General features: G+C 37.5%; 1 protein-coding gene across 1 annotated transcript in view; it reads left to right on the top strand.

Moving 5' to 3' along the window:
• The window catches only part of LOC142349748 (uncharacterized), a 48,925-nt gene extending 43,160 nt beyond the window's left edge, over positions 1–5,765 (top strand). Inside the window, exon 6 of the mRNA XM_075401495.1 lies at positions 5,379–5,765. Within this exon, the coding sequence (XP_075257610.1) occupies positions 5,379–5,655 (277 nt within the window). The 3' untranslated portion in view covers positions 5,656–5,765. The remainder of the gene's footprint in view (positions 1–5,378) is intronic.
• Positions 5,766–19,432: the final 13,667 nt, after the last annotated feature.

The following is a 19,432-nucleotide window of genomic DNA, read 5'->3' as shown; positions in this document are numbered from 1 at the left end:
TTGATATAAAATTCGCTAAATTTTCGCCAATACGTGGTTCATCTTTTATTGAGCTGCCCCTCTGTCTTCGTAATCAACGCTTTTTATTGAATATACGCAACCATGATGATTTCCAATGTTTCAACTACTGCTTCACCGCTTGGTACCACGAACTGCACGGACCCAACTTAGCTGACCCTTCACGAGACATTAGAACACAATTGACTAACCCGGCTACATACAGGAAACCTGAGGCTACCAAACCCCGTGGTGAGTTTTCTATGCCAATGGGCTTTCACGATATTCATCAGTTCGAAATCATGAATGACGTGCAGGTCAACGTGTTTCAATTTTCAAAAGGAGACCTCCTTCCTATGTACGTCTCCAATAACAAGAACATTGCACCAACGATGGATCTTCTACTCCTGTTTAACGAACATGTACATCATTATGTTCTGATCAATAACCTCATTAAACTGGTATGCACTGTGAAAGAAAAACAGTTCACAAACAATTTGCGTCTTTGCAGGAACTGTTTTGCTTTTTCCCACTCTGAAGAGCAACATCAAGTTCACGATGATGCATGTCGAAACCATGCACCAGCAACAATAAAGATGCCCGGCGATGATAAAAATTCTTTCCGGTTCAAAAATTTTAAGGCGCGATGGTTTGCTCCATTCACTATTTACTTCGACTTTGAGTCGTTTCTAATGCCAGTCTCATCTTGTCCAGCTAATCCGGACGCATCTTCAACTGAAGTTATCGAACAACACATACCCTCCGGTTTTGCTCTGACTTTGATTGAGAACGGTTTTTCAACACCAAAAGAATTCGTTATCGATAGCTCCGAAAACTGCATGACAAATTTTATTAAAAAACTACATGAGATGGCGCGAGAAGTATACTATTCAAAGAGACGCTTTCCGATATATTTGGGACAACAAGTGCCAAATCGAAGTAGTACAATTGAGTGTTGGATTTGTGAAGAACCTTTCGGACCCCAAGATACAAAAGTGTTGGACCATTGCCACCACCGCGGAGATTTCCTTGGTTTTGCTCATGAAAAGTGCAACTGTATAAGACGCACAATCAATTTCACTCCCGTAATTGGTCACAACATCGCTAACTACGACCTTCATCACGTATGCTTGGCACTTCGAGAAATTGAGCCATCAACAACAATAAACGTCATCCCATCTACAGATGAGAAGTACATATCGTTGACGTTCGGTGTCCTAATCAAAACAGTCACGGGGAGAGATGGAAAAGTCAGACAAATTTACGAATATTTAGGTTTCATCGATTCTTTCAAGTTTTTAACTTCATCCTTAGAAAAGTTAGTTGCTAACCTACCCGCTTCGGCTTTCGCAATTTTCGATTCAATGTTCGATAGTGACCAGTCAGCTGATGCTCTAAATTTGATTAAAGAGAAAGGAATATACCCCTATTCGTACATGACTGACCGCTCAAAGTTCGCAGAAACAGAACTTCCCCCACTCGAAAAGTGGAAAAACAGCCTAGACAATGGAAAATTGCAAATAACAGAGGATGAACTGCAAAAAGCAAAAACTGTTTTTGATACTTTCCAATGTTGTAACCTTGAAGGATATCATAACTTATATCTGAAGTGCGATACACTCTTGCTTGCGTGCGTGTTTGAAGAGTTTCGGAGACTGTGTATGAACACATATGGACTGGACTGCGCACATCACTACAGTGCCTCAAACCTCGCTGGTGATGCATTTCTCAAAATTTGCCGGGCCAATATTCAATTGTTGACAAATCGAGAACATCTGGAAATTGTTGAAAATATGATTAGAGGAGGTCTCGCATCGGTGTACGATGAACGTTACTTCAAGGCGAACAACAAGTATATGGAGAATTACGACAGTGCGCTCGAGTCGACTTTTGGTTTCATGGTAGATGCTAACAACTTGTATGGTGGCGTCATGAAAACAGAGCATCTACCTGTTGGTGACTTTTTGCTGGTGGAAGTCCCACTCGAACAGGTACTCAATACACCAACAGATTCTCCCATAGGTTACATCCTTGAAGTAGATTTGATGTACCCACACAATATACGAGACCTCCATCGTGATTTCCCTCTCGCGCCAACAAAAGAACTAGTACCCGATGAGTGGTTGAGCACTTACCAGAGAGAGTTGAAGTTCAATGTCAACATGCCGCGGTCATCTGTCCCCAAGTTACTACAAACCGTTACGGACAAAAAGCGGTACACGCTCCATTACCGGAATCTTCAACTTTATGTACAACTTGGTCTGGTTGTTGACAGAGTACATCGCGTGCTCCAATTCTCGCAAGAAAACTGGATGGAGCCCTATATCAGATTAAACACGGAAAAAAGACAGACCGCGCGGAACAAATTCGAAGAAAATTTGTTCAAACTTATGAACAATAGCGCTTATGGTAAAACCTGTGAGTCAAAAAGAAGGAGAATGAAACTTACCTTAGCGCAGAATGCAGATCAAGTGCTCCAGAATGTCTCACGCTTTACCTTCAAGACATTCAAAATTTTCGGCGAAAATTTAGCTGCTATCACGCACGAGCCAAAGAGAATCTTTTGGGATAAGCCAACAATTGTTGGCGCGACAATTCTAGAATTAGCTAAATTTCAAATGTATAGGTTTCACTATAATATAATGAAGCCGCATTTTGATTGTCGCCTGCTATATTCTGACACAGACAGTCTTTTATATAAAATTCGATCTGACGATTTCTACAAGGAATTAGCAGCAAAACCCAATATTTTGTCGGAGTTTGATTTTTCAAATTACCCTAAGGAGCATCAACTTTTCAACAACAACAACAAACTCGTCGTTCTCAAATACAAAGATGAATTCGCCGGAAAACTCATCGACGAGTTTGTTTCGCTGAAGCCGAAGTTATATTCCATAACTTCAACAGGTAAAACAGATTTATGTTCATTTATAACTTTTGTGTTATTATGGTTAGTCATTATCACACATACATCACACTAAACTTTAAGAGAAGCAAGCAAGCATTTCTTTGAAAAACTTTCTGAGGACAAATTGATAAAACTTCTCGCAACTTTTTTGTATTTAGATTCCCGAAAAATCTCTGCAAAAGGTGTTACCAGAGCTGCCAGGGAACAATTAACGCACCAGAAATACAAAGACGCTCTGTTCCTCTCATCTACACTACGAACACCGAACAACAGAATTGTGTCAGACCGTCACGTTCTACAGACTGTTTCAATTAATAAATTGTCCCTGAGTCCCTTCGATGACAAACGTTTCATTCTTGAGGGCGGTATAAAAACTTTGCCGTACGGTCATGCCGACGCAATTGAAGCCACTGATCTTGAAAGTGATCCAGAGTGGGATGCACCGACGCAAGATGAAATCGAGGATCTCTTTGGGGAAGAATGGGAAACGGATAATGAGTCGGACAGCACGCTCCCTGCTTCTACTGAAAGTTGGCAGCCACCCGATCCTGCCCTTGAAAATTGGGAGCCACCTGATCCCGGATTCAACAGAATAATAAACGAATCGGACTTGGATAGTGACGATAATGTCGATTTTGAGGCAGTAATTGACGAAGAATCTCCAATCAATTGTCCATTCATAGATTATGAAGCTGTTGAATCTGAGGACGGAAGAGAAATAACCGATTCGGAGGAGGAAGAAGCAATACCACCGCGTAAAAGGGGTCGACGCACATAAAAAACAGCAATTTTCAGCCTTATTTTTACGTCTGTAATTGTTAAGATTGTGTTTTATGATTTATATTTCAATTAAAACTGTTTAACCTACTCTATTTTATCCCCATTTGTATATATTTTCCCTATGACACTTCAAAAAATTTAAATATTTGCATTTTTTCGTTCATTTCATGCTAATTTTGTTGTAATTTTTCGTTAAAAATGGCTCCATTTTTGTTCAAAACCCATTTCAAAACTCTAACCTACCCGTGCTTAACACTGGTTTCAGTAACAACGCGTTTTGTCGTGATTTGTAACCTTTCGATTGTACAGATTTTGTGTTCAGTTTTGGTTCAATTTCTCAACCCAAGTTTGTGTTGTTTAGCTAAATTTCAATTGCTAGATTTGAGCAAATTGCGTGGTTTGGTTCTACAGTAAATTCACAGTTTATATCCAGTCTTTCTGATAAGTCTAAATATTTCACACTTTGATAAGAATAAATAATTCCCTCAAAGGAGGCGGGAAATGTTTGGATAATAATTCGGCATAAACCGAATAATTCCTTCAAAAGCGGGAAATAGAGGGGGAATAGGTTTGGATAATAATTCGGCCGGAAGGGAGCTGTCCCTGCATGTAAAAGGTTGGGTTGTCCTATCCCATGCAAAAGGTTGGGTTGTCATAGCGCATGTATCGGGTTGGGTTGTCCTTCCCAGTGCAAAAGGTAGGGTTGTCCTCAGGACAACCCTATCTCTTACATGGGATGACAACCCCCCCCCCCCCGATCTTCCATGGTGTATACGTTACTACTTATATATATATATATATATATATATATATATATATAAGCATATTTATATATATATATATATATATATATATATATATATATATATATATAAATATATTAATTTTTGCATATATATTTCCATATATATATATATATATATATATATATATATATATATATATAAATTGGAAAATATAAGTTTGCTTTTTAGGTCATACTTATGGTGTATCCGAAAACTCTGAGTGCTTTGCCGATCAACAAAACGCTAAGCATAAAAACTCATAAATAACATTAGGTTATCCTAAACATTTGGAACTTATTTTTAATCAATAGGAAGATATGCCTCACATGGTAAAGTTTTGGTATTTATATCTTATTTTTATAGATCAGAACATATATGAACGGCCTACCCTTAAACAGTCAAGAAGTTCTAATTCCTAATGATTGCTTTAATTTGTTTGAATACAAAAATATTGTAGCAAACGATCTGTGATATTAGCCACCCGCGTCGAGCTGTTACTGCCACTCAACGCAAAACTATGTATGATAAGCTGTGAATGCTGGAAATTTTGTAAGATAAGCGGTGAATGCGGTGAAATTACATAAATGTTTAAATGTGGTGAAAAAAATAATGGTCTGGTAGTGGTGAAAATACATAATGTTCGGGATAATCATAACAAAGCCACTGAGTTTGAAATTTCTACAAGTGTTGAAAATATGCAAAAAAGGCGCTGAATCGAATGCTGATTTTATATAAAAAATGTGCTGAAATGTGCTGAAATATTTTTCAATTTTCACCGCAATCAGCACAAATCCTACATAATTTCCGCGCATTCAGCGGATTTCTAACAAAAAATATCCGCTTGCAGCTGCAGACCCCTCAACCCAGAGCAAGGTAGCATAATTTGGGTTTTGTTTGTATTTTTCCAGGTCTTTTATACGATTCAGTTGGTTCAAAGAGCAGTTCCTATGTCATGAACAACCCTGGATGTGCAATTTGGAAGGGGACATTTTGTCAGACAGTGAAGCCAGTGACCAAGACGGCGAAGAAGATGATATCAATGAAAATGAAGATGATTTTTACGCGAGAAGGCGATACACGATCCTCTTTTCAAACATCACTGATGCCAATTTGGCATCTGATTTCGGTTTCGAGTTCCAAAAATTTAACTGGAGCAACAAAAACAATACGAATATGATAAATTGACAGTCTTAAAATGGCATAATGTTTTGTAGCATGCATATTGATTATTTTGTGCATTTTTAAAAATTGCTGGTCTGATTATGTGTTATATTTTGGATAACTTTAGCAAAGTATCCAGGATGCCCCCCCTCCCTCCCCGCCTTCCCCGGGTCGAGAAATTTTCCAAAAATTATGTAAGAAATGCGCTGAAATGCGCTGATCTTTCAAAAACTCAGCTCAAAAGCCTTACATAATAATGCGCTAAAATGCGCTAAAACTTTGCAATACATGCGCTGAAATTTTATTGTTTCTACGTTTTCTCAAAAGCGCTGAATTTTTTTTGCGGATGCGCTTAATTTGCGCTAAGATTTTGTAAGAAATGCGCTGAAATTTAATTCATGCTGCGTTTTCTCAAAAGCGCTGAAATTTTTTACGGATGCGCTAAATTTTCGCTGAAACTTTGTAGGAAATGCGCTGAAAACAAGCTGACACTTATGCAAGTATTTTACTCAAAATTCGCTGAAATTATGTAAGAAATACGCTGAAGATACGCTGAAAACTTGAATTCTCAGCGCTTTTTCAAAGTTTCTGCGCATTCAGTGCATTTCTTACATAATTTCAGCGCATTCAGTGCATTTCTTACATAATTTCAGCGCATTCAGTGCATTTTTTGCAAAAAAAGCGCTGAAACGACGCTGACGTCTCGACCCGGGTCTATAATGGTGATGACCCGGGCCACCAAAAAAAGAAATTTACGAATCATAAAACGCCATATATAGATTTCATGGAAACTTACTAAACATACAACGATGATAAAACATTTTGAGTTTGGATGACAAGCAGTCCAAAGGCCCACCTGCAGTTCCACAACAACGTTTCTGTGATTGAAAATTCAAAATTCTGTAATTTACTTTCATGGTGTCGTACATACCATAAAACACCATAAAAACATTTTATGATTACGCAGACAAGCCATAAATAAATATGAACCCGTTTTATGGTTACCAATTTTTCCTAAAATAAGCTGTCAAACAAAATATCCCATTTTTTCATTTATTTTTCAGATCAGTTCCAAGGCCGCGTTTTGAATTCAACGAACGTCAAAAAATGTTGTTTTTTATGGTATCTTACTTATCATAAAACGCCATGAATAACAATAATGAAGCACGTGAAATTTTTGAAATTCATACTTAATCAAAATTTGATAGCTGACAACAACTCAACTATAGCAGTGTATTACGTGTATTAGCCAAAAAATATGTGCCGCGAAAACATTTCAAAATAAACGCTTTTCTACTAGTTTTGAGTTAGCAGTTTTGTCGAAAAGCTTTTTTTGTTTGAGCTTCTTATAAATAACTTTGAATATAAGAATGCAAGTAAAATTGGAAGCCTTTATCGTGAAATTTGTTTCTCATCAGTTTTTCCTATTACTTAAAAACCACCTGTTTCTGTCAATATATTTCTCATTGTTTTGACTGATTAAACATACAATGCTGGGAATGTAACATAAACAATGAAAAATTGACAGAGCTGCTTGGCAGAAAACACAAATAAACAAAGTACAGGTATGCTATCACAGCTCTATCATTTTAATTTTGAGACTCGCTGAACTTTGCAACAGATGTTAATAAAGCCTTGCTAAGCCCTGATTGTATGACTTGATTTTCGTTCAATATGTTAATAAAATTAGCAGCCCACCAATTAGAATGGCCAGAATTAACATAGTGCCGAAAAGAAGAAACGAATCGATCCTCCCGCCCTGTTTAGTGGACATATAACTTTCATGCCCGTTCTATACAACAACACATAATTTGTAGGTAGGGCTTTAAAAATACTGGGGAAGAACCAATATAGATCAGAAGAAACAAGCACAGGTAAAACCGAACACATTCGCAACATTGACTACAAGATCAACTATTTATTTATGCACAATCAAGTGAAATCAATTTAGAGGGCAACAATTCACAGAAATTTGATTCAAAAAATAAAAAGTGCTAACAATTGTTCTTTAGAGTTAACGAAACCAAATTCTGATTGTACTCATTGCTGGGAGCTACTTCAAGCACCCGACGAAATTATAGCTGATTTTGTTTATTCTGATTTTTATACGTGTTGTTCTGGGCTAGAGGGATATTTGATTATTGTTTTGCAGGAGCGGTAACATAATAAATGCCAGCTATCGTTCCATCAAAAATATTGCCAAAAACATTTTTTAAGAAGACAAGAAATAAAGCTTTGCAAAGAAAAAAAGGCAAAAAAAGCCTCGCGTTTGTACGGATTGAGGCACCACGCGCTTTTTTACACAGGATTTTATCGACGAAGAGTTATATAGTGTAAACTAAGCCATTTATTAAATTCTTTTAATATAAGGATTAAAATTTCCGTTTTCTCATTTTTAACAGTTTGCCGAAATGAGATTAAAACCGTTGTGCTGCAAAATATTAGAATAATACAAATATATTTTTATAAATTCACGTTTTCTCAGTGTTTTCAGGGTACGAAAAATTACTGACCTCGGTGATCTTCGAATTTAGAGGACAAGATGTTCAGTTTTTAATTACAAGACCTCTACCTGCAGTACAGGGCAAACTCATCCGCAATTTTAGATGAGGTAAATCTGGAAAATAATTAGCACAAATAAGCAAGAGACTTGGTGCAGTCATAGTTTGAGTTTATGATTTTTACAGACACACTTCCCAGAGAAAGGAAAAGATTTCAGGCATTTATCACAGTTTTTTTCTCCCCAATTGGTTTGGAGTTTGTTTAGGAGTCAGTTTCCACACGGCATCAAAGGCAATCATCTAGGCAGACAAATCGTTTTATTAAGAACTATTGATATCGTCTGTTATCTGTTGCGTTAAAGTTTGCAGGCCATCAGTTTTGTAGTTTTGACAAATCTGCTATAAAACCTTTAAACATTTGCGTTCTTCTTATCTGTTTTCGCTCTTCTTTTTTCACAAAAGACTTCGTCACTTTGCTCGTTTTTTGATGGTTTCATGATTGACCTCACCCGATAAATGTAAGTAATTCTCCAGAAACTGCTGTACCCTTTTTGAGAGTTTGTGGTCAATCTCTAGTGCTTGATTTTGTCCGACCGTTTAATTGATTTCTGTTCTTCTTTCTGGAGGAAATTTTTTTCATCAAGCTTCCATGCTGTTCCTAGTAAACTATTTTCGGTTGTCTTTGATTTTTTGGGGGTAAAATTAATAGTTTTTTGTGAATACTAAAAGGTTTTGGTGTAGAAAAACAGTAATTTTAGCAAATGAGGGGAATGATCGTTCCAAGTGCTTGATAAAATTATTCAGTTCACTTGGTTTCCGTAAATTTGGGGGATACAGCTTTGAGTTCTCGCATTCTTGTCCCACCACCAGTTTAATGTTCCTGAAATCCTCTTTTGCTTTTTAAACAATTAACTTTTTGTGGTATTAGATTTAATGTTTAGATAGTCGCGCACTAGTCACTATCAAAATTTTTAACAACAAAATTGTGCCAAAGTATTTGAAAACAATTAGATCGGTAACAAGTAGGTGAAACATACTTCGGTAATATCTCTTAAGCATTTCCTTTTTGTGAAAAAGGTTCTTTAATAGCTTAAAATCTCCGTTTTCAATCATTTCTCAAATTTTTACACCTTTTTCAGTGCTAAATTTTCAGTTCAGTTTTTGGTGGGCGTTGAAGTATCCACAAAAAGACGCTATGCGCTTTGATTGATATCAAAGGTTCTCGAATTCAAATCTTGGTCCTGTGAGTTACAGCTATGAAACATGGACTTCATCAAACAAGCTATAAAACCAGAAAATTCTGCCCTCAGTTAGATCAGAGTTTTCTTTGTTCATTTCTGTTATACTTAACAGATTTAACTTCGGTTCTTACCGTTCTCTCTTTGACTAAAATTTTTTGAAACTCATGATCCATGTGATATATCGAGAAGTGGCGAACTTAGCAACTTAAGTTAAAACTTCGATATATAAAGAAAACTATCTTACCTGATGTTTGGTGAAGTGAAATTAAATAATGGCTTCTAATTTGAACCGAAACGTCTATTCAAATTTGTTCATACCACAAGTTTATCAGTGTACATAAACCATAAATTTGTGCGATAGATTCGACCTTCCCACCACCAGATATGATCAGAAACCAGCTCTCCGACCCTCCCAGTAGATAGAAGTTACATGTTCTCAGGTAGGGAGAACAATGTGTTAGTTGCAAAAAACTGCACTGGTACTTGCCATATACGGCAAGGGGAAAAACTTGTTACAAAACTGAGGTGTAAATTAACCCATATCAGTTTATCTATATCTAGACGGATCTTTAACTTTTCATACTGACTATGAATATCTGTGAAATTTTGTACGTTCAGGCCATTTTGAATTCAATTGTTAAAATAAAAAAATTCTTGTTACTCGTGCTCGAGACCACGACAATGGTGTCCAGACCACCAAACGACCAACAAACCTTTGATCTGCAGAATGCTGAAACCTGTAATGCTTGGATCATGTCTTTTGTGGCGAAATGTTGCGCAGAGAAGAAATAAGATAAAGTCAACACCGACGTTACGATCGTAGACCTACAGGGAAAAAAATTTTTTTTTTATTATATGCGGCCAGGACGCACTTTTTAATTTTAGGAGCCTTATGAGCCCTAAAAATTGTTAGACATTCCTTTTAAAGAGATCAGACAAGCTATTCAAAACTATATTTCCCCTAAAGAGAGAGTAGAAAAGGCAAAAAGGGCTAAATTTCTGTCCGTTGTCCAAGGCGTTGGAGAATATGACGACGATTTTCTAGCGCACCTCAGAGAACAAGCACGTTATTGTGACTTCGAAAAAGTTAAAACAGTAACCAACCCTGAGGAAGAGAATTGGTAAAGTTAATTTTATCTCAGGATTGACAGACCCTGAGGCCAAATCAAGACTATTAGAGGGCATTAAAACTAAGCCAACGATGTCTCTGTCTAAACTGACAGAAAACTTACAGTTCAGAAGTCAAGCAATGGCTTTTGCGAGTTCCTCAACAGGTAATAGACCATTTGTAATAGAAGAAGAAGTGGGATACAACTTCAAAAAGACCTTCAGAAAACCTAGTGAAAAGTTCACTGGTAATAAAGGCAATGCTAACTTGTGTAATAGATGTGGAGGTAAGCCACACAGTAGCAAGCCGTGTCCAGCCTAAGTCAGGTAAGTCTGACCAACTCAACAATTTCTGCGATGAAGAGGGTAAATTGTTTGTTCAAACATCGTCCGAAACGCTGATGGGAATGTACTATGCACGGGAAAACGTGTTAAACATGTCGGTGACATGGGAGTACATTACAGCAAAAGACCACAAAATAAAAATGCAAGTTGATACCGGTGCTGATAGCACCGTGATATCGTCATTAATCTGGACTGAGCTCGGTAAGCCTCAGTTAAATGGGAACGTCAGACGTCTTGAGGCCTCTGATGGTCATCAACTGACGCTTCTGGGATCACTAGAATGTGATGTTGACTGGAACGGAAGCAAGAATAGGCAACGACAACTAGCTGTTGTGCAATCCGACAAAAAATTTTGGCCACTTTGGAGACACATACTACCCCAAGAAGGCATCAATGCAGTGAGTGATAAAAGACTACCTGCAGTCAAACGATACAAAGCGCACGTGAAACTCAAACCGGGATCACAGCCAATGTTCTGCAAAGCCAGAAAGATACCTCTACCTCTCCAAGACAGGGTCAAAGAGTAGCTTGAGACAATGGTACGACAGGGCATCCTGGAGCCAGTACTACCTGGTAGGGTCACAAATGCATCATCAGTAGTGTGGCAGCGGAAGAAAAATGGAACTCTGAGACTATGCCTGGACCTGAAAGTTCACATCAATGGCAAAGTTATGGACGAGGACTATCCAATCCCAGACATGGAGACCATTTTCCATAACCTCCATGGGGCCTCTTACTTTCAACTTTTGTTGAGTCAACTCTCAAAGGAACCAAGAGTGTGGCCATCTTCCAAGGCGACGTCTTGGTATATGGAACAACAGAGGATCAATACGAGAAAAGAATGCTTGCAGTCAATAGCCGGCTACGTGAAAAAATCACCATCAATGAGAAGAAATCCAACTCAAAACCAGTTTCAAGCGTAAGTTATCTTGGTTACTCTGTTTCCAAAGGAGGAATAGCACCCGATCCTAAACATGTTGAGAAAATCAGAAATGCAAAACCGCCATGAAATATGAAACAACTCGAGTCCTTTCTGGGCTTAGCATATTTTTACGGTCAAATGACACCGGATTTTGCAACAAAAAGGCTACCCCTAAACGAAATTGGAAACGAAGAATTCAGATTGGAAAAGGAAGAGCAAAATGTTTTTGAAAACCTCAAAAACGAGTTATGTGCTAACTCTCATGTACAGACTTACAGCTTGACGAAGGAAGCAACCGTGACAACAGACTCCTCAGAGAAATATATAGGCGGGGTACTCTCACAAGAAGGACATCCTGAGATCTACGTCTCGAGGATGTTGTCACAAGCCGAACAAAATTACTCCAATATTGAGCGAGAAGCACTTAGAATCGTCTTTGTGGTCACAAGATTGAAACAATTTCTAATCGGAAGAAGGTTCACTCTACAGACTGACCACAAGCCTCTCAAATATATCTTCGCCCCAGACGAAGAAATTCCGAAAACAGCATCAGCAAGAATTACGAGATGGGCGATAGAGCTGATGGGATTTGACTTCGAATTGAAATATACACCCACAGAACAGATCCCCACGCTGATGCTTTGAGCAGACTAGACTTTGACGACGACGATGACAATGATTGAGTCTGCTTTACTCTTGACAATATCTACTTCGTCCAATCCAACCTGGTCACCCAGTCAGACGTCAAAACTGACCTGTGATCGAATCGACTCTTTCAAGATGTCATCAAACGAATAAAAAGCGGCATCTGGAAACAGTGCTCTGAAGCAGAGAAAGGAGTTGTGCCTTTCATTCCACCCAAACTAAGACCCATGGTGATGGCCAAAGCTCATTAGACTCACCCAGGCAAAAAAGCAACTGAAACAGTAGTTCGAATGATGTCTTGGTGGCCCGGCATCAGTCAAGATGTTCTTCGATTTGTTTGTAAATGAGAGGAATGCCAAGAAAACAGGCCAAGCCTGGGGAAAACAGACCCCTTGGCCGGAAGCTGAAGTTTGGGAAAGACTCCACATGGGTTGGGGCTACGTTAAGGATCACGGTAATATCTTAGTGATGGCAGACGCAGGATCAAGTTGGATAGAAGCGTTCCCTGTGGGAAATAGAACCTCAAAAACAGTGGAGGTGCATTGTGTCAAATCTTTGCAAGATTTGGGATACCAAGAATATTAGTATCAGACAAAGGTCCTGAGTTTGTGAGCAGTGACCTAAAGCAATGGTGTGAATCAGTGGGGATCAAAAAGATGGAATCCTCTACCTACCATCCAAGAGCAAATGGGATTGCTGAACGAGCAGTCCAAACAGTGAAACGGGCTATTCGAGCCTCGAGTTCAAATCTGAATGTGTCATTTGGCGCTTTCCTACAGCAAGCTTTGATGACACATCGGAACAATTCCAAGACGCGGGGCAAAACTCCTGTAGAACTGCTACTGGGACGCAAAGTAAGACCTCCAGCGGTCACTGATTTTGATCTGTGTGAACGAGTCCTCTTCAAAGCGTCGAACAGTTGACCAACGGTTCCAGCTACTTTCATTATCCGTAAGGGAAAGAGCACTTCGTTCATTCATCCAGAGAATTCAAACAAGACAGTGCTTGTTAGTGACAATCAAATTGCACGGCTGAAACCTGACGACATCAAGACTGAATCTACTAACTCAAAGTCTGAGAGCAGTAGGGACGACGTAGACGTGGCATCACCCAACTCTGCTGAAGAAATCTCAGTATTTGAAGAGGAACAATCTTCGGTGGCCTCGAGAACTTCAAGCAGAAATAAAAAACAACCAGAAAGATTAGGAGAAGCCATTCCTACATACTAGCTTAAAAAAGGAGGGGAGGGAGGATGTGAGGGGATGTGATATATCGAGAAGTGGCGAACTTAGCAACTTAAGTTAAAACTTCGATATATAAAGAAAACTATCTTACCTGATGTTTGGTGAAGTGAAATTAAATAATGGCTTCTAATTTGAACCGAATCGTCTATTCAAATTCGTTCATACCACAAGTTTATCAGTGTACATAAACCATAAATTTGTGCGATAGATTCGACCTTCCCACCACCAGATATGATCAGAAACCAGCTCTCCGACCCTCCCAGTAGATAGAAGTTACATGTTCTCAGGTAGGGAGAACAATGTGTTAGTTGCAAAAAACTGCACTGGTACTTGCCATATACGGCAAGGGGAAAAACTTGTTACAAAACTGAGGTGTAAATTAACCCATATCAGTTTATCTATATCTAGACGGATCTTTAACTTTTCATACTGATACGGACTATGAATATCTGTGAAATTTTGTACGTTCAGGCCATTTTGAATTCAATTGTTAAAATAATAAAACTCTTGTTACTCGTGCTCGAGACCACGACACTTAACACGACACCTCATTTAAGCAGACAACGCGAATGTTTCTTCCCGTTAGAAGGGCGAGAAGTTTCTGCGTGTTGTCAGACAGACAAAGTTTTAATTCCTTGAATTTGACTGGACTGATGGCTGTTTGCTCAATTATGTTGAGCTGTTCCATTCAAAAAGTTGTTATTGGCCAATCTGATTTTGTCATGTGCTTTTTGTCCGCTTATTTTGTTGGTTAGATTTATTTTTCCACCTGAACAAACAATATTGATGATGTCAGAATTTTGCTGACCACTTACGAGATAAAAGAATTCAAGTTTTTTGCCGAAAGACTTGAGTTTTGTTGTTTTTGAAGTTTGTTGCATCTGTAACAGCATTTTGATGAGATCTACATCTTCTGTATCTTACGCTGCCTGCGGACCTCCACGATGACCACCTTAGGCTTCGCCTATCGATTCGGTGTATTGTTTTATTATTGATTGTTGTAGCGATTTGTCTTTTAGTTTGTGACAATAATTTAGGCTGTATTTTATTTCGCAAACTTTTTCGTTTGTTTTACATTTTTGAAATCTTGTTCATCTTTTGAAGTTTGATCGGCTGTTGCTACTGCTTCTGATAGAGGGGCATTCATTTGTTTTTATTTGGCCAAAATTTTTTCATAAGCTGTTGCTTAACAAGCGGCAAAACTACTGGTCGAACAAAAAAGCCAATCTTAGTTATTTAGATTAACTAATTTTAACACAAACTAACTCAAGATATTGCGATACTACTAAGAAAGTTATGCTTTTAAGGTTAAGATTAATTGCAGAGGATTTTTAAAGAAGAAGTTTCTGTTAGGAGTAAGACTCTCGTTCCTTCAACTCTGCCATGCTTTTGCCTCCACTCTTTAGCTAATTTAAAGATTGATAATCGCAAAATTTATGCTAATAGTCACAAAAATTCTCAAATTATCTCTACCAGAAGTGAGAAAACTTAGAGATCCAATTGAATTAACTGCCACGATTACATCATCTGTGTCTTTTGGCACAGATGACGTAAATTTGAAAGTAGCGCGCAAGAGCTTCGAAAACAGATTTTATAGTAAGGCTATCCAAAAAACTATTCTCAGAATGAATAAGGAAATGAATATTAAATGCTTCAAAAACGGGCATTGGTAATTAGCCAAAGATTTTCTTTAAGCTGTTGCTTAACGAGCGGAAAAACTACTGGTCAAACAAAGAAGCCGATCTTAGATATTTAGATTAACTAATTTAAACACAGAAAATTTACTCAATATATTGGGATTATGCTAAGAAAGTTATGTTTTTAAAGTTAAGATTAAAAGCAAAGCATTTTTAAAGAAGACGTTTTTATTAGGAGTACGTCTCTCGTTCTTTCAACTCTTCCGTGCTTTTGTCTCCACTCGTTAGCTATTTTAAGATTTATAATCGCAATATTTATGATAACTAATCAGAAAAATTCTCAAAATTCTCTACCAGAAATGAGAAAACTGAGAGATCTAATTGATTTAACTTCCACGATTACATCATTTGTTGTCTTTTGACACAGATGACGTAAATGTGAAAGTAGCGCGCAACAGCTTCGAAAACAGATTTTATAAGAAGGCTATCCAAAAAATTATTCTCAGAATGAATAAGGAAATGAATATTAAATGCTTCAAAAACGGGCATTGGTATTTAGCTAAAGTTTTTTCCATAATTTGCTGCTTAACAAGCGGCAAAACTACTGGTCAAACAAAGAAGCCGATCTTAGATGTTTAGATTAACTAAATTAAACGCAGAAAATTTTCTCAATATATTGGGATTCTGCTAAGAAAGTTATGTTTTTAAATTTAAGATTAAAAGCAAAGCATTTTTAAAGAAGACGTTTCCATTAGGAGTAAGTCTCTCTTTCCGTCAACTCTTCTGTGCTTTTGCCTCCACTCGTTAGCTATTTTAGAGATTTATATTTGCACTATTTATGCTGAGTAATCAGAAAAATTCTCAAAATTAACTCTACCAGAAGTGAGATAACTCAGAGATCTAATTGAATTAACTTCCACGATTACATCATCTGTGTCTTTTGACACAGATGACGTAATTTGAAAGTAGCGCGCAATAGTTTCAGAAACAGAATTCACAGTAAGGCCATCAAAAACTAAAATATTCTCAGAATGAATAAGGAAATGAATATTAAATGCTTCAAAGCTGGCATAGGTATTTACAAAAACTTGTGTATTTGATTCAGCGCTCTTATCCTCGCAAAACGGAAACGGTTTCAAAATTTGACTAGCGATTTGTTAGCTTTGACAATAATTTGTTTTTAAAGTATTTCAGATCGTAAATGAAAACAACTTATCACGGGTGGTTTCCTTATTGCTAAGATGACAATCAGAAAATTTGATAATACCATCTTGCGACAAGAAAAAAAATTCGATAAGCGTTTTGTTAATTTTCTTGTAAAATGGGCACATTTTCGCATAGTTAGAAACAAGCCGGTTAATCTTTCCACCTGAATCGGAACGTTACCGCTTTCGCTTTGTTAGCTCAACGAGTAAATGTGACAAGCGAAGAACGAAACTCGACTTTAAGATTGCTTTCTTATATTGTCAAAAAACTTTGAACCAGGACAATTTACACGAATAATTCCCAACTTTTTTAGAACATAGTCCTGTCTCGGGGTAAAATTTTTGTCCCGTTGATTTATAAATCCGTTGTTACTAATGAAGAATATTTTTGCAGGATCTTCTCTAAATTATAAAACAAGAAAAAACAGCTACGCGGACAAATAGCAGTGTGAACCTTCCTTCGAATCAAAATACGTATGAAATTATATTTGAACGGTAACCTGAGGAAAACGAATGTCAAATATGGTGGCACATTTCCGAAATCATGAGTCATATTGTGGACAAGTAATTACTTAGTAACAATAATCAACTCCAGAAATCAGTGAAAATCTGACGTTTTTTGTAAAATATGCACTTCTTATTTTATAGTTTACTAATTTCTGGTTATTCTTTATCCCAAAACTTGTCCTAAAATTCGATCATAAAATATTAATTAATTTGACTAACAAGTTTTTTGTACAGACTAACGTCATCCTTGATGTCCTAAATTTTTCAATATTTATACCTAATCCCTCTTTGATCGTCGCCGGTATAAAAATGGAACACAATTTCAGTGGTCCACCATGATTGCTTGTTGTTTTATAAGCCTGTAATAACGCAGGTTTAACTCTCAGAAAACAATTTGAAAAGCTTTGAGCTCTTTGTGGTAGCCACCCATGAGAGCCAAATATTTTGAACACTTACGAGCTCTATAAGATAGCCACGCATGACAGAGAAGCATTTTGAAAACTTAAGAGATCTACATAATAGCCATCCAAGAGCGATGCAACAACTGAAACTAAATAAAAGGATAGTTTTGATTATTAAATTGTTTATGAAACCCAATTGATTCCAAAACTTTTTTGTGTAAGATTGTATACATCTCTGACAAAGTTCTTTACCAGCACAAATCGCAAAAGGCACTGTTTGATACACACATTTTCACACTTTTAGTCAACACACTCTAAGACTACAAAGCCACTGTCGGATTTTATCAAATAAAAGATTTACATTATAAGATCGTACAGAAAAATAAATCGACGTTGTAGAAAAATTTTGTATGATTTTTTTTTTTGTGTAAGAGCTGATCTGTGTTAAAAAAACTGTCTGATCAAAATTTTCATTAAGGGCAAATGGAAGCTACCATTTGCAGTCCCTAGTAGAGCCTCGCAGAAACTGACCTCAAAAACTTGTTTGAATTGCCAAACAATTTTTTTGAAAGCACATTTTTTGTTACTTAAAGTTAATGGCATTAGGCTTAAGCGTTAGGGCGCTTTAATTTGTTATACCGCCCTAATGTTTTACTTGAGCGGTACAATATTGTGACTAGGAACGGTTTTTTTCTTGACATAATTAAGTATTATTTAGCGTCATTATCTAAACTCTATGTTGATTCTTTGCACGGCAGGCATAATTTTACAGAAAGTAATGTGGGCTAATTATAAAAGTGCAACGATATCCCACTTTCTCCGTTATGAGCATCAAACTTTTTGTGAAAGTCAGTATGTCTTCTAAGATCATACACGAATATCTTGATAATAACAATCAATATATATCTTGCAGGAACTGATGTAATGCAAATCTTATCGAAGTTAGCACGATAAATAATTGGCTTGAGCAAAATTTTGATCAAATTAAACATAATCAGAGATCATAATAAGAGTTACTTCTAACGAAAAAATTTTTTTGCGAGTATTTTTTAGAATATTTCGCGATAAAATATTGGAAATCATTCTGGTGTTTCGCTTAGTTTTGTGCTGGTTCTGTAATCAGATTGTCAGTGAGTTTTGAATTCGATAATTTTAAAAATGACCTGAAGAATTATTACCGAATTATTGAAATAAAAATGAGATTTCATAGTTTCTTCTGACGTGAAAGACTACCCAGGACAAGGTGCACGACACAAACCAGCTCTGATCAGACCACCCGTCCAAAATCGGTTCTAATCAGTTAAACTTGAGCCGCACACTGGGTGTTCCAGACTGATTTGAGTCACACACTAAGGGTGTGCCATACCGATTTTAGTCTCGCTCTGAGTAGACCGACATCAGTTGCGCACGGGGGACCCCCCTTCGGTCGCTCACTTGGGGTAGCATGACTGATACTTTCAACTGTTGAAGTAGCAGTAATCATTGCAATTACCAAAACTTAGTCTTTTGCGTGGTTTCTGATGTTCATCCAGTAAAATTTGGAAGTGCTCCCCGAAAAAAAAATTCCCCTTGGGGTTAACTATCTCTTCTCTTTTTTCATGGACCTCCGCGATTGGAACTCCGGTCGATTGGAACTTTTTGGTTGGACCTCTTGGTTCTGAGCAGACTTTCCAGACTCCTGAAAGTGTCTTAATCGGACCGTACAGACTCTGGCAAGATTTCTCGTCAGACTATCCAGACCATGCCACACAACTATCCAGACCCTAGACCACGCTATGATCAGACTATCCAGACTCTGGGCGGGCTCTGATCAGACTGTTCAGACCGTAGATAGTGCTGCCAGACTCTGTGAAGCGGTCGCGGCATACAACCAGTCGGTCTGATCAGGGCTGGCATGGGTAACGCACAGCTCATTGAAGCTGTTGATTTTGCTATTTTAGTCTACTCTAGCCATGATTATAAAACCAACTGTCGAAATTACTCCTCATTGGTACTTAAATAGTTCATTTATATAATTTGTTTACTTAGATTGTATACCAGACCAGT

The sequence above is a fragment of the Convolutriloba macropyga genome, chromosome 11, assembly GCF_964194025.1.
Source record: "Convolutriloba macropyga chromosome 11, txConMacr16.3, whole genome shotgun sequence".
In the NCBI taxonomy this organism is placed as follows: domain Eukaryota; kingdom Metazoa; phylum Xenacoelomorpha; order Acoela; family Convolutidae; genus Convolutriloba; species Convolutriloba macropyga.
The sequence above is the reverse complement of the archived record's forward strand: the minus strand, read 5'-3'. Positions and strand labels throughout refer to the sequence as shown.